A 16,602-nucleotide genomic window follows, 5' to 3' on the forward strand; every position below is an offset into this window, starting at 1 on the left:
GTAAAAGTAAATGTCATAGAACAATTATATTTATTGGATGTAGTATAAAACATTTTACATCCCAGTCAATCCTTGAGTATCAAAAATAAAAAGTTATCCATTATATAACTTAGAGTTAAGTTAGAGTTAAGTGATAAAACCAATATAAAATATATAGATACGGTCATTATCACCTAGTATTATTTGAGGTCCTGCAGATATATAAATAAACAGCCAAAGATGTCCACATTTCTTTTTACAATTGTAACCCTGTTAGACCCCTGGTAGTGTGGGAAAGGACATAGATGATAGAGTAAAGGTAACTTTTAGTTTTATAACTGATTAATTTTTGTTCTTAGAAAAAGTTTTTTGGGTAAAACAATGCATCTTTTCTTTTTCCTCTATGTATAGTGCATGCATCTAGCAGTTAAAAGAAAATACACACTGAAAAATCATAAACATATATAGTAATTTGAGGCTTTCTCGTACTTAGAAGAGGAGCTATTTTAATGAAAATAAATTAATCAAACAGTAATGAATTTTAACTGAGTAGTGTCAGACAAATTAACAGATTGTTCAATAAATTGAAATCAGTAGATGGATGATGAATCAATATTGACCTTTAAGTGGCATTCATTTTATAGCTTCACTTTGGGAAACTGATCCTGGCATAGTTAGAATATTTTCCAACCAACTTACTGCTACCTTTCTTATACAATCTGATGAAAATGACTATATTGGCTTTAGTGCAACATATACTACATTCAACAGCAGTGAACTTAATAGTAAGTATTTTTTATTTATTCTTTCAGATGCCTTAATATCTTAATATAAATTTAATAGCATAGCATAAAATTTTTAGTTTTCCAATTCTTTACAAAGTATTGCTTATGTGTATCTTTCTAACCCATACTAAAAAGAAACAATAAATTACAAAAAAGTTCACATTATTAATTGGAATCAAATAACCAATTTAAAAATAGATGTCAATGAAAAATAAGTTAAATTTTCGTATAAATATTACAGTAAATATTTTGAGCATAAAACTGAAGAGTTTCCTCATATGCTTAATGATCGCCAAATAACTTTAGTGACAACGGAAGACAGAAAATACATGACAAGATTTGTGAACAAACCAATGGAGATACAATAGAAAAATTACATAATGAAAGCTTGTATTTGCTAAAATAAGAACCATTAATTTAAGAAAGTTGAAAACCAAAATTTAATTTTAACTATTTGAAATGATAGTTTTGATTAACAGAAAAAAATGCTTTAATGTATGCTATTCAGTTATAAGTGTATAAAGTGAGATTGTTTTCAATATAATAAAACTTTTGCATGGTATATGAACTTAATGTTTTTTTATATTTGTATTTCACAGATTATGAGAAGATTACCTGTAATTTTGAGAATGGCTTTTGTTTCTGGATCCAGGACCTACATGATGATAGTGAATGGGAAAGGATTCAGGGAGGCACTTTTCCTCCTTTTACTGGTCCAAATTTCGACCACACTTTTGGCAATAATTCAGGTAAAATTGATATTTAATTTAGGATTCAAAAAGACACTGGTTGCCACTGTTATGTAGTTGAGAGTCCTGCTAAATGAAAACAATATATACTTTCAGATTGTCCTTTTGGTTATGAACAAATGAATACATTTACATAAAATAATTTCAAATAGGCCAGTTAACACATATTCAAGAGAAATATATATACATATTTTTATTCTATATATTCATTCATGAGATATTGAAAGTGTGCTATGACCAGTATAAAGAAGAAGGCTAAGCTGTTTCTATGGATTTACCATTTATTACCATGTGGACTTACTTGAGGCAATGAACATTCCTGAGTATTGTTTTGCTTTGCCTTAATCCCACTTTTTGATTTTTCATCGCTAGTGCATAGAAACGTGTGTTTCTGAATATTGATATGGTACCTGGAAATGCTGAGAAACTTTTTAGTTCAGATAGCTACTTTAAAAAGAATTCCTCAGAATTCTCAATATATGATAGAGTATTATCTTGAAATGGGACAGGATTACTTCTGAAAATCTATATGACAAATGATAAACTATTCTTAGAACCTCCTAAAGGAAGAACTATGATATGTAAGTACATCTTTTCTTGGAATGGGATATTAGAATTGGGTTCCAGGTAGAAACACCCAATGAAGACAATTTTAAAAAATGACTCTTCTCATTTGCAAATTTCTAGATATAGAGGACACAAATCACATATACTTCTACAAGGTCTGTCAGAACCTGCGATATGAAATCTCCCATTCCTCTCTGGTTTTCCTTTTTAAAATATATCTGAGAACATTATATTTACCTACGTACTGATTTATTCTTATCTGAGTATTCCTTTCAGAAAGAAGAAACTAGTCTTTTTTATATTACAATTCCAATGGCATTGACAATATCTAGAGCTAATTTTGAATATGACTGCATGTCTACAGCTCTGACTCTATAAATAATATATAAATAACTTGTTGACTAAATGACACAGTATGTAACAGAAAAACTCTAAACAATATGTGTTTTGTAAATTATTCTTAATGAGTATTTCCATTACAAAGATCAGTATTTTCATTTTTCTAATCTGAAAAAGTAAATGGTTGATTAAATGTTAACTTTGACAAAAATCTAGTTAAGAAACATTAACAAGTTATCTTCAAGACAGAACTGTGTCTAGCCCAGGAATTTTAGAGAATACCACTCAAAGAATAATAAAGCATGGTCCATCTTATTATTTCCACTTGTCCAAAATGTCTTTACTAAAAAATGAATATTCTAATAAATTTGTGTTGTCATCACTAAAGTCCTTTTTAATTTATTCTTTTATTTATTTATTTAAGGAGGTGATTTTCCTTCTTTTGGTTTGTTTACAATATTTGTTGTGAACCAGAACCTATCTAAATTACTGAGAGAACACGGTGGTCAAATGAAGCAAACCTTTTTTTGGCTTTTATAAATTGCATATTCTATCCAAGTTAAAAGCAAATAAGTAATATACATGAAAAGTAATATGTAAGTTGCCCAGGAAGATAGTCAGGACATCAGGAAGATGTGTGCTAATTTAAAATAATCAGTTTTGATGTCTTTGGGAAAAGTGAATTATGTATCTTTTTTTTTTTGGAATTGAAGTAATTATTCATACAGATAGTTTCAGACAGAGGAAAGAAAATGCAAAGAGTCTAAAGGGAGAATATTTAACTTGACTGAAGACAAGCCAAGAGAGCAGAGTGCCCAGAGTAAAATGAGGAAGGCAGTGAGATCTAGACAACAATGACTGATTTTCTCTGAGTGAAAAAAGGGGCTAGTTTCTTTGGGTCTGGTTTACTTCACTTAGTATAAGTTTTTCCAAGTCCTTCCATTTCCTTACAAATGGGGCAATGTCATTCTTTCTGATAGAGGCATAAAACTGGTCTCCCTTATAGGGAATAATTAGCACAGGTTTAGGCAAGTCACAGCAGAGGATCACAAGAGCCAAATAGCCATATCCTTATGAACACATAAGATGATGCTAAGTGAAATGAGCTCCATGTTATGGAAACGATTGTTATATCACAGTTGAAACTACTTTCAACGTGCCATGTGTAACTGTAGCTTCAATTACTGATGATCTTCTTGTATCACCCTTCTGTGATTGTACCTACACTATCTCTGTATCTTATCTGAGTATATTGGAAACCGTGTATACTGGTATTAGAACTAGGAAATTGAAAGGGAATGCCAAATTCGAGAGACACGGTTAAAAAAAAAAAGGCAAACAACTACAAAAGCAATACTTGCAAAACTGTTTAGTGTAAATGAACTGAATAACTCATGGGGGGGAGGGAAAGGGGAGGGGGAAGGGGACTGAGGGACGAGGTAACAAACAGTACAAGAAATGTATCCAATGCCTAATGTATGAAACTGTAACCTCCCTGTAATTCAGTTTGATAATAAAAAAAAAGAGGGGCTAGTTGAGATTTTTGAGTGCAGAAGTGGTAAGATTCCTCTTGACTCAGAGGCAGAGAAGAGCTGGTGGAAGACAAAGGGTTTTTGATGCTTTAGAAGGTAGCAAGCCCATTGCAAGGCTTTCTGCAGAAGAAAAAGATCATGAGGGGGAAAAAAAAACAGCAAATGTGATGAAAAGACATCAGACCATGGATATGTGATGAAGGAAAGACAACAGTTAGTTATTATTAGTTATTCAAAGTCAACAGCCATTCTTTGTTAGTGCAAAAATTAGTGTATAGACCTATGCATAAAAATGTGCCCTAGGTAGAGTCTGATTGAATAAGATCAAAAGTAATTAATAGTGAAAATAATGACATGCATATTCTCCTACATAATTAATCTTCTTTTGGTAAGCTATTTCCCAGAGCTTGACCCCACACAAATTACTATCCTCAATTCCTTAAACGATCGTCACCCTAGCCCTCGAAAGAGGACCTGAAGCCATCAAGAAATCTCATCATGATTTTTCCTACAGTGTCCAAAGGAAGTCTCTTCCAGACTTTGTAGAGAAGTTAGATGAAAGTACAGGAAGCGATTATATCTACTGACTGTGGCAGATAGCTTTTCTGTAGTTGACATCTTTGACATTCAAACGATCATTTCTTGGCTTTTATGTCATCATACTAAAAGAAAAAATATTTTCACTGCTATTTGAAGAGTATAAGTACATTACAGGAGGGAAAAAAATCTTTCCGTTTGACAACAGCTTAATAGCTAAGCAAATGCAATGAAAATGACCAGAGTGAAACGGATTGAATGTCAGGGGGAGATTTGAAATAGTTGGGTGGGATGGGGACACCTCAGGAGAAAGTCATGTCGCAGAAGTGATTTAAAATTAAAGAGGCAGAGTAGGTCAGAGCTCACCAGAGGCAGCAAAGTAATAAGGTCCATGGATGGCTTAATAAGGCTTCTGCAGCTCTCATACCCGTGATTCATAATCACCAGCCATTCACCCCAAAGGACATTTGTTCTTCCAACTGCCTTTTTAATGCATCAGAACATCCTACTTCCAGAATGGAAGAGAATTAAATCTCTCCTGCTGTTCTTAATCATGTCAGCTTTCCTTGTTCCTTTGCATTCACCTTCAATGACAGGAAGCCTAAATTCAACATACTGAATTAGCATCGTTTTAAGGGAGAACATCCGAGCCACTTCTTTTCCAGACCTTCTAAAGAACACTCTTCTTGATGGAGCCATGGCCCCTAAACCTTTGCATTGTTGATCTTCAATGTTTCTCTCTTCCTGTTGCAAGCAAAGAGAACAGGAGGGGAAAGAAGAGTTAGCCTCTTGGGGTGCCTTGAAAGGGTCAGTTTTTTCAGGGAAATTGACGTGAACTGTCCACACACTTTAGAATTGAAGGATCACAGTAGGTCAAGTCAGGGCAAAGATTAGGCCATACCCCTTTCAAGATGTTTTTTGATGCTTTAGAAGGTAGCATAGTGTAGAACAAAAGATCTTAAAATGTAGTTCACATTTAAACTTTCATAAGACCTTCAATTTATGCAGGCTATTACCTACCTTGGTTCCCTTATCTAGAAATTGAAATTAAAGCCAGAAGGAACTTATTTTGAAAGCATGTTCAAAATATCAAACTGATAACCATTGTTAAAGAAAATTAAGAAAATGCTTGACTCATGAAAACTAGTAATACATACCTGTTATGTTTAGTAACTATTTTCTTTTCATGCTACAAAAGAGATACAAAATATTGTCTGTACTAAGTAGTATCTGAAGGAATGAAATGGTTATTTGACTCAACTTCTTAAGCTTTATAACTTCTTACGCTAGTCATGTAGATATAAAGATTTCAATTAAACATATAAACTTTGTACTAGTATAGTTATAGTCTTTATCTATCATCTTAAATTTATCTTTCTTGAAGTATTGATTTGAGAAAAATAATACACTGTGTAATATTGATAGGCTCCAACTGACCTTTGACCATTGTCCAGTATATTACTGTCAATAACATTTATGTACTAAGTCCACTTCATTTTACATACCAACCATTCATAACATCATATATTATGAGCCTATTTTCTTTTCCTTTCTTCTGGGATTGAAACCAGAACCTTCTTCTTGTTCTGCAGATGCTTTACCCTTTGAGCCATTTAGTATTTTTGACAACAAGTCTCTCATTTATGACCTGAGCAGTCTGAGTCATGATCCTTACTTACAGTTCTTACATGGCTGAGATAACAAGTTTTTACCACCATGCCCAGCTTTTTTATTGGTTGAGATGAGGTCTCCCAAATGTTTAACTTGATCTGATTTCACTCCATAATCCTCTTGGTCTCTGTCTCCTGAGTCTCTAGGATTACAGACATAAGCCACTAGGCCATGTTGGTATTTTCTTCTTAAGAAAGGTCTCCAGATTTGTAGAAAGCACAGTATTTCTCCAGTTTCAGTTATTTGCATCAACATAAGTGCATGCCTGGCATTGTCCTCTGTTTGTTTGAGATGATTGTTGGGGAGAGATTGAGTTCAGGTCATGAAGAACTTCAAAAGTGGCAGAAGAGAGTTGTAAGAACCACTACCCTCCCAAAAGGAGGTTTACTGCTTAAATCAATGAAATATATTCAATTTTTCTAAGTTTTAAATTTACTCTAAGGTAAATCTCAATCGTTCTAGATGATATTTCAAGAAAATTGAAGGATTTTTTTTTTTTTTTTCAGTCATGAGGCTTGAATTCTGGGCCAGGGCATTGTCCCTGAGCTCTGTAGCTAAAGGCTAGCTCAAGGCTAGCCACAGGCCACTTCCAATTTGCTGGTGGTTAATTGGAGACAAGAGTCTCATGGACTTTCCTGCCCAGGCCAGCTTTGAACTGTGATCCTAAGATCTCAGTCTCCTGAGTAGATAAGATTACAGGGGTGAGCCATGAGCACCTGGTGTTGAAGGCTTCTTAAAAGGCCTTATTATTATATATATATATATATATATATTTTTTTTTTTTTTTGGCCAGTCCTGGGCCTTGGACTCAGGGCCTGAGCACTGTCCCTGGCTTCCTTTTTGCTCAAGGCTAGCACTCTGCCACTTGAGCCACAGCGCCACTTCTGTCCGTTTTCTGTATATGTGGTGCTGGGGAATCGAACCCAGGGCATCATGTATACGAGGCAGGCACTCTTGCCACTAGGCCATATCCCCAGCCCCTTCAAACGCCTTATTATATGACCATATAAATTCCATAGTTTATAGAAAATATGTAATGATTCCAGTGGTGTAGAATTCTAATAAATATGAAAGCAATATGATAATATGCCAAGAAAATCTTTAGATAATATTTATAGAAAATACAAGCAGGGAAAACAACTTTATTTTCAAAAATTCTAGCTATCTCATCTATGTTAAATAAAATGTACAACTTAATATGCAGTGCAACATCAGAGAAGTATCATTTTTATCAGTGAAAAATTAAAAGGAATCTACTAGATAAATATAACTGGAAAACTTCCTAAAGAAGCAGATAATTTGGTGACTTTTTTCCCCACAAAGATTAGTAAGATTTTAACAAGACACAACCGGAAGAATTAGAAAATAAATAAACTATAAAAGATTCCACAGATCATAACATTTCAGAACTTTCTCTAAATCTGCCACGTGGTGTGCATAAATAGATGAATTTTAAGAACTAAGGGTGAAAGATATTCTCATTAGAAATGCTAGATGCAAATATTACTTTGATTTTCTATGTCTTGAATAGGAAAAGCAAAGAGATAAAGATCATGAATTAGGGACTCATTTATGGCACTTACAATTATTATCAAGAAATGTAAATATGAAGAATAGTTTTTGAAGTAGGGAACTTGGAGTATCATAAGTTAGAAATACATAATGACAACAGTGTTCTGACCTAAATATTCTCTTCCACTGATGAGATGTTCCACAAAAATATAGTTTGGACTTTTAGATTTGCTAGTCTAAATGCAACTAATTGGATATACAATAATTCAGAGCTTATCAGAACACGTTACTAACTGGAATTGTGTTAAATTAAAATTATTGAAGACAAAAAAAGATGCCAAATCTTGAGAAGACTTAGGAGGGTACATAATAGCAACTTTAAACATCAGTAGAGCTAGCAGACTTATCTTAACTATAAGGACCCTAGAGATTAAAATTATTAACAATGTGTGAATAATAGTTCATTTCCAAAGAGAAAGAAATAAATTACAGTCATGATAAAATGAAATGAGTTTTGTTGGAATACAGTGATTCCTGTTTCATCTATCAGGTGTTGTGTTAGTCAGATCACCTGTACAGGTAAAAATGTCTAGATAAAATTAGAATTGGATGGCCAGAATTTCTCATGCCATCCAATTACAGGTGCACTGTAAGTTTTATTGTTAGAATTTATAATTTCATCAAGAATTTTCTTCATATTTTAATTTATCAAATAGAGAATTAAGTGAATATCACAGATAATAATTTGATATATCATTCAGTACAATATGTCATTTTCCCATGTTCAATAATGTGAAATTGTACCTGATATTAATTATACTTTTTATATATTTTATTATTTTTACAAAATTTGTAAGGTACTATAACCCATTTAATTACTTTTGTTTTTTTAACTTTTTTTTTTTTTTTTTTTTTTTTTTTTGGCCAGTCCTGGGGCTTGGACTCAGGGCCTGAGCACTGTCCCTGGCTTCTTTTTGCTCAAGGATAGCACTCTGTCACTTGAGCCACAGCGCCACTTCTGGCCATTTTCTGTATATGTGGTGCTGGGGAATTGAACCCAGGGCCTCATGAATACGAGGCAGGCACTCTAGCCACTAGGCCATATCCCCAGCCCACTACTTTTGTTTTTGTGGACATAAATCCATATGTTGATTTTTACTAAAAATAATACCAAATACATTACCATGTGATGAGTCAATAACAGAATCAATAGATTTCAGAATGTAATTAATTGACTATGAACATGGTCAAACATAAAAGGAAGTATGTTGTGAGTGTGTTAGAATTGCTGCTACATTCAAATGTGTTTGAGTAGCTCAATAATTTTACTACTTTTCCGTGGTGTTCATGGTATTTTAGTTATTTCCTCCATATCGATGTAACAACTGATTAAATTAATTGGAATTCAATATGGATTTAAAGTTGGACTTTTATTGTGTGGATTCAGAAACCTCACCCCTGTATCTATACTTTTATATATTTGGTTGTGATACTGAACTATAAATCAAAGCTAAAATTAGCATTTATTAAATGTTATAGCATGTGTAAAATATGAGCAATAAATAAAACTAAATGCTAGCACACATATTTTTATGCTTAGTCTAAATCTTATAAATGTTCAAATATTACATTTATGAAGGCATTTGGCCATTACTTCACCTTGATTAAATATTTATTCTGAATAATTTTCCTCACTGGTCTAAATATACATTGATGTATCTATAGGCAGGTCTCATAGTTTCTATTCATGCCTTGTACTCTAAATATTACAAATTAATGGTTTTGAATTTTATATGCCACATTGCCTATATTTTTTGTTAGATGTCACAGGAGAGATTCCAAGCAAACACTAAATTCCAGCACTTTATAAAAGCATGCATTGCAATTGAATTAAATTCATCCAATATCTCATTTGTTTTATATCAATTTTATTATATTATTTCTGCTTCCTAACATAAATACATGAGTAACAAACTAAGATTAAAATTAATTTCTCCACGAAAATATTCGACATGCTTTTGCACAGTACTCTGCATCAAATGACTCAAACCATTGGCTGGAATAATGAGTTCTAGACCAGAAAGTACTTTACTCATTCACTTGTTCCATTATGAAAACTTTTATAGCGATTTGTATGCTTCTTGCTTCTCTGTGAACTGATTAGTTATCATTCAAAGGAACATAGGAAGATGAAACTTTTATCAAATCAAGTAACTTCTTATTTTATTTTAAAATGTGCAGTGTAGTCAATGGATTATTAAACTGAGGATCTTTGAAACTTCATACCTTGCCTTCACATGTGTATTTAAAATATTGTGGCCTATAAAGTCATGGATTCATCGAAGTTAATAACAAACTGGAATTTAATTGGGAGGGACAGGATTGTGACATGACATTTCCAAATAAAAGAAGAGTGAGGGAGGAGGCAAGTATGGGAGGGATGTGTGAGAATGTTAAAAGGGGTGACATTGATCAAGAAATATTGTATTCATAAATTACTTTGTTAAATGGCAATTCTTTTTACAATGACTTAAAAGTATTTTTAAAAATAACAAATTAACCACACTTGCTGCTTTCTGGATTCAGTTCTCCTATCTTCTACACTGTATAAAAATGTTTGCTAAAACTGTTTGGTGTAAATGAACTGAACAACTGAACAACTCATGAGGGCTGGGGAAAGAGAAAGGGGGAAGGGGAGAATGAGGGACGCGGTAACAAACAGAACAAGAAATGTAGCCAATGCCTAATGTATGAAACTGTAACCTCTCTGTAATTCAGTTTGATAATAAAAAAAAAACGTTTGCTAATCTTTCTACCCTACACATTATTTTTCCTGTCAAATAATATTACTCACACAATAAAACTTTTAATAATACTTAAGCCCTAAAAATTTTCATTTTTTAAAATAGGATTTTATATCTCTACACCAACTTTTCAAGGAGCGGGAAGAGAAAGAATTGGGCTTTTAAGTCTTCCATTGGAGCCTACTGTAGAGCCGGTCTGTCTTAGTTTCTGGTGAGTGTCTGTTTGTTTGTTTGTTTTTCTGGTGTAACACATGGTAAGTGTGACCTTATTTAATGAGAGTATTGTCTTTCTCAATGCTTCAGGCTCATATTTCATTAAGATGTTTTACAATGTTTTTGTTCATGCAACATGACTTTTTTAATTATTAGAGAAGTAAAGTTCTTGTATCTTCTTGTCCCTGTTCCAACAACTAACTACCCAAGGGAGAAGTTTTAAAGACAGTAAGAGATTTAGAAGACATTAAAATGCATTAGCTATAACCTAATAGGACTCCAAACATTTCTGCTTGTTTCCAAACTAGGTATTTTATGTATGGTGAAAATGTGTATAAATTAAGTGTTAATATCAGCAGTGGTAACAGCATGGAGAAGACCATTTTCCAAAAAGAGGGGAATTATGGAGCAAACTGGAATTACGGACAAGTAACACTAAATGAAACAGTACAATTTAAGGTTTGTAAAATACTTTGCGATCTATTGTTTCTTCTGGATATTTTAAAAATATAATTTGCAGAGCTATGGTGGAAAAGAATATATTTCTGCGAAAAGGCAAGCCACTTTCTTAATTGTTCTAATCTATTTACATTTTATGGTTAGCCCTTTTATTTTTATTTACTCATTCACTTGTCCAGCATCTTTCTTGCACTGGCCAACCACATCTTTTCATCTTCACGTCAAAGTTGGAGCTCATACTTTTTCTGTGAATCATCCTTCTCTGCAAAGATACCCAAAGTCATCTCTACACACCCAACCTACGGCATGCTGGCTTCATCTCCACACATTTCCTTGAAAAACAAGTTCTATTAGCTGTATTATTGGGAAGTCTTCAATCATCTATTTCACATTAATTTTTCACATTGATTTTTCAGCTAACAGCTTAATATATTCACTTCCTGGGAGTTTTTGCAATTAAAATACAGGATCCTATAGGTTACCAGCTTAACCAAATTAATAGTGTTCTAATTGCATAATTTCAAACAAGATCTGTGCTTGGACAGATGCTGTTAATATCAAAGGCTTCTGTTTTCTTTCTGCAAGTTGTAAGTCAGTAATATTGTAATATTCAAAAGGACTCCATGTATTCCTCCTGTTTGTGTATTTCCTTCCCTTGATTCTCCTTTTTTTAAAAAAAATGTTCTTCCTTCTGAATTTATATTTTTACATAAATTTTATCCTCCAATTTTATTTACTTGTTGATAGTTTGGGTGAGAGTGTGGAAACTGCATGAAAGCAGAAGTAAGGAAACAAGTACTTAAGTAGCCAGATTTGGTTCCGTTCACAGAGCATCTTTTGTAAAATACTTGAACTTACTTGATTCATTTGTTTCATGGTTAGCTCATCAAGCAGAGCAAAAACCAAGTTCTACAAACACTGTGGTAGTTCCAGCTTATCCATGATTTCATTTTCCATGTTTCAATTTCATGTGTTCAACAGCAGTCATACAGTATTCATGGAAAATTCCAGAAATCATAATTTGTTAAGCTTTAAATAATTTTATTACACTGCAGTCTTGCAATTTTTCAACTTTGTTTGGTTATTACTGTTAATAAGTTACTATGCCAAATGTAATAAACTTCCTCACAGGTTAACATAAACAATATCAGAATACTAAAGTATACATTGTCTCCATATTGTCTTCAACTTCAGGTATCCTTTAGAATGTTAGAATGTGTTATTTAATGGTTAGGGGTCACTATGTTATTTGCATTTACATTTGGAACTATGTTGTGAAATCCTCAATAATTATTATGCTCATTTTGAAATTTTATTTGCTCTTCTATGATTACAAAGGAAATAGAACTTATTTGGGAAAATGTCCATGAGATTGATAGAATAAATGAATGAAGAAGTTGATGTATGATGCACAATAGAACTGAAAAATCAGGTATGATAATGATACCATGTTGGTAGTATAGCAGGTAGTGCTTTTTAGCAGCCGTTCTGTTCTTGTGTCTCCTCTACAAAAGGGAGATTGCAGAAAAGGGTAGCCCAAACTACACATTGTTCCTTTGAGCCTACTATGTAACCTCTCACAGAGATCCTTTCCCTGGAGTCTGGGTTCTGTGTCCTAGGGTCAACATTTCATATCGATCCCCATGGCTCGGACCAGCTCATCTTGCAATCACCTTATGACAAAAGTTAGCTCTTGTCCTCTTATTCTCTCTTTTATAATAATCGCACCAGTGTTTCTTAACTTCTTAGCTGGTATAATTTAGAAACAAAAAAAAAAGCTACCTGAATCTTTAATATGTTTAAGGGAAGAAATCAGTGAGAATCCTATCTACTGCCAGGTAATATGACAGACATGACAGAATAACAACAGTAAGAGATGGAAAGGAAGAGAGGGACAGAAACCAGAACAATATTGTGTAATTCAGAAAGTAGGTATGAATTAAATGTATACAGTCTATATACACTATAAGAAAGTTGGATTCCCCATAGGAATTTTAAAACACATGATTCATAAATATTTCACAGTACAGTTATTGGTCATCACCTATTTGCAGATTGTAGTATTGACATGTGAGAGGCTATTAGAACACAAAGGACCAAAGTAGACTTATTTTACAGATGTTTATGAATTTCAGGTTGCTTTTAATGCTATTAAAAATCCATTCCTGGGTGATATAGCTTTGGATGATATTAACCTAACATATGGGATATGCAATGAGAGTCTTTATCCAGAACCAACTTTGGTCCCAACTTCTCCACCAGAACGTCCTAGTAAGTACCTTCAATGTGTTCTTTCCCTAAAACATCAATATTATAAAAATAGATTATGCTTTCGGTTATTTTGTTATCCAAACACCATTATTTTTTCAATGAACATAAAAGATTAAAAATTTGAAAAGTAAAATGGAGGCTAAAAATATTACAAACACATAAATTCAGAAAAAAAAACTTATATGCTGTCTATTGTGGATAATATTTATTATTATGATCGACCAAATATCCTTCTCAAATTTAAATATTGAAGTAGCTAAGTTCCATTTTGTTTTTGCTGAAATATGAAATAATATTCTACCAGCCATGGTGAATGGTCAGTGGTCATAAAAGAACAGCCTTGTGGTTCTCAGTTTCCCTTTTTGTTTCTTTGTTTCTGGTACTGGCCTTGGAAGTTAGGGTCTTGTGTCCTCACGTGGCCTTTGCACTCAAGTGTGGTGTTCCACCATGGCTCCACTCCCAGCTTTAAGCTACTTAGCTGGAGATAAAAGTGGGACAAAATTTTCTTCCCGTGTTAGTTTCAAAGATGATCCTCAGATATAACCTATTGAGTTAGCTAGGATTCCAGCCAGCAGCCACTGTGGCCTGGCCTCATGTCTTTCCCAAGGGGTGATTTTAACATCTCAAGGTTCTGTTAAGCCCACTGAGCTTGCTTTGAGAAAAATTTAATCTCAATGGGATGGAGTCTCAAATGTTACCATACACACGTACTTCACACACACAGCATATACATACATATGTTTGTGTACATATGTAGCAAGTACACATATATACATATATACTATATGCATAAATACATATGTACATATACATACTATATGTTTATATATGCATATATCTATATACATCTGCATATATGTCTGTGTTCTGATGTCATTTTAAGGTTTTACAATATGTTTTCTTTATACAGGCACTAATATTTTGCAGATGAGTAGTAATTAGGATTTTCAGCCTTAAGAAGTATTTTTACCTCCAAAGTACAAAGCACAGCCTAAGTCTAGTTGTGCTCTCAAGTCTAATTGGAAATCTGGCATTTCAAAGAAAACTCATTACCGTTCATCTTATTCGTGTCAAGGGAGACAACCACTTCATGTTACTTTCAGACTAATGGGAGGTGACAGAGGAAAAAGAAGAAAATACCAACAATGATAAAAATATATTAAATTCCCACTGTCTCTATTAGGATAGTATCACTACATCATCGTTAGGCAACAATAGCTTATAAATATCTACTATGTGAAAAACACTGCAAAACAAAAATGAAATGTAGCAATAATCTTTCATATACAAAATAGTAATATAATAGATAAACACCTAATAAAATAGAAAGGTTATCTGTGACTAATATGTAAGAAAAGTCATAAACAGCAAAACAAATGTGAGCTGGAGAAAATGTTTAGGAAGCTTGAAGATAGAAGACAATGACATTTGGAAAAAATAGCAGACTGGAACAACAAATTACTGTATAAGACTGGCTACATAATTCTAACAAGATGTGATAGTTTTTTTAAAATAGTTTTTTCTTGTGCTGGACAGTCTACTTCACATTTGTTCCACTAGAGTTTGTCTGGTTCCTAAAATCACATAAATTTAGTAGTTACTATTTTCTATGGAGTAAATATTCTCTCATATTATTTTGGCCTTGTTTTGCTGACACAGCTATCTTTGGCAAATACAATTTTGGCACCAGAAAACTTGAAAATAGTAATGAGTATAAGTAGAAAAAGTATTAGTATGAGTTGAATAGTTTGTGCTTTGTCATGTTTAGAAACAATTGGCTTACTCCATTCTGCATAGTTGCATTATCTGTTTATTAAACACAATATTGTTTATGAAAAAATATATATACAAATTAAAAAAAATCAATGGTAGTTGAATAAGTACTCTCAACAGACCAAGCAGTAGCAACATTTTTCCAGTTCAATATTATGGTCATTCTGAGAAATAGGTTCTCTCAATGTTTTGTTTGTCCCTTTGTCAAATAGTCTAAATAGTCTAAATTTTTCAATGTTTATATAATGTAGCTATGTGCTCTATGTTTAAAACATAGCAAATTTAATCATCTAAAATAAAATATTTGAGATGAATTTTGAATATAGTATCATACACAAAACTAAATGTTAAATATGGTTTCCATATTAAATATTTATCTGCATGACCTATATTAACAGTAAATCAATTCTAACCTGGAGGAAAAAAAGGTAATTAATTCCCTGATGTCATGGAAGCTTAATATCTCTGCATATTTTAAGCATTAGAAAGATTATAATGGTATAACTTATAATGGTATAACTTATCTGATTTTAAGATACAAATATAGAATCTACCCAGAGTAAATTTGTTCCACTTGCCAAATGATTCACTTTAAGGCAATATTTAGCACAGTAGAAAATGTTAATTACCATCAAACGCATCCTGAACAATTTCATTCTGACGCTGTTTGCAATTGGTTCAGTGAAAGTCTTATTTGAACAGAGTTGGGTTTTTTTTTTGTTGTTGTTTAATTTTTGGTTCCAAATCACTAATTCATTTAAGAAAAAATAAAGGTAAACCATTGGTTGGCTGGGTAACAGACTTATAACCCACACAAGTAAGCTCTACCATCATTTTTAGGGATAAACACTGTAACTTGTGAGGAGGAATGTAAGTTCAGTTTCATAACTACAGAAATTCTGTTTTGTGACAATAGTCACTTGCTGCTTCTATTGACTTATGCCTGTGATGCTGGCATATATTTATTTAAATATGAAGGTCAAACTAAAAACACTTTACAAAAGCAAACAGTCTGTTACACACACCTCATCTTAATTTACAAAACTTTCTAACAGTGAGATAACTACTAAATGGTATAGGCATGTACAAAAAGAAACCCACATTTTGGGGCTTTGAACGTATTTCTGAGGCTGTTAATGGAAATATCAAAATCGAGAGACAAAGGATAAAAAGATAAACTATTCCAAAAGCACTACTTACAAAACCATTTGGTGTAAATCAGCTGCACAACTCTTGGCAAGAGAGAGGAAGGGGGAGGGAGAAGGGGGGGAAAAGAGGGAGGAGGTAACAAGTTGAACAAGAAATGTACTCACTGCCTTACATATGAATCTGTAACCCCTCTGTTCCACACTTTGACAATAAGGAAAAAAGTTTAATCTGAAAAAAAGACCAAAAAAAGAGAGAAATAGGT

General features: G+C 32.9%; 1 protein-coding gene across 1 annotated transcript in view; it reads left to right on the forward strand.

The window, feature by feature from the left end:
* Nucleotides 1-16,602, forward strand: part of Tmprss15 (transmembrane serine protease 15) — a 95,994-nt gene that overhangs the window by 35,413 nt on the left and 43,979 nt on the right. The window contains exons 10-14 of the mRNA XM_048345942.1: nucleotides 624-764; nucleotides 1,364-1,513; nucleotides 10,581-10,686; nucleotides 10,997-11,147; nucleotides 13,283-13,418. Coding sequence (XP_048201899.1) covers nucleotides 624-764; nucleotides 1,364-1,513; nucleotides 10,581-10,686; nucleotides 10,997-11,147; nucleotides 13,283-13,418 — 684 coding nt within the window. The remainder of the gene's footprint in view (nucleotides 1-623; nucleotides 765-1,363; nucleotides 1,514-10,580; nucleotides 10,687-10,996; nucleotides 11,148-13,282; nucleotides 13,419-16,602) is intronic.

Source organism: Perognathus longimembris, chromosome 5 (genome assembly GCF_023159225.1).
Source record: "Perognathus longimembris pacificus isolate PPM17 chromosome 5, ASM2315922v1, whole genome shotgun sequence".
Taxonomy (NCBI): domain Eukaryota; kingdom Metazoa; phylum Chordata; class Mammalia; order Rodentia; family Heteromyidae; genus Perognathus; species Perognathus longimembris.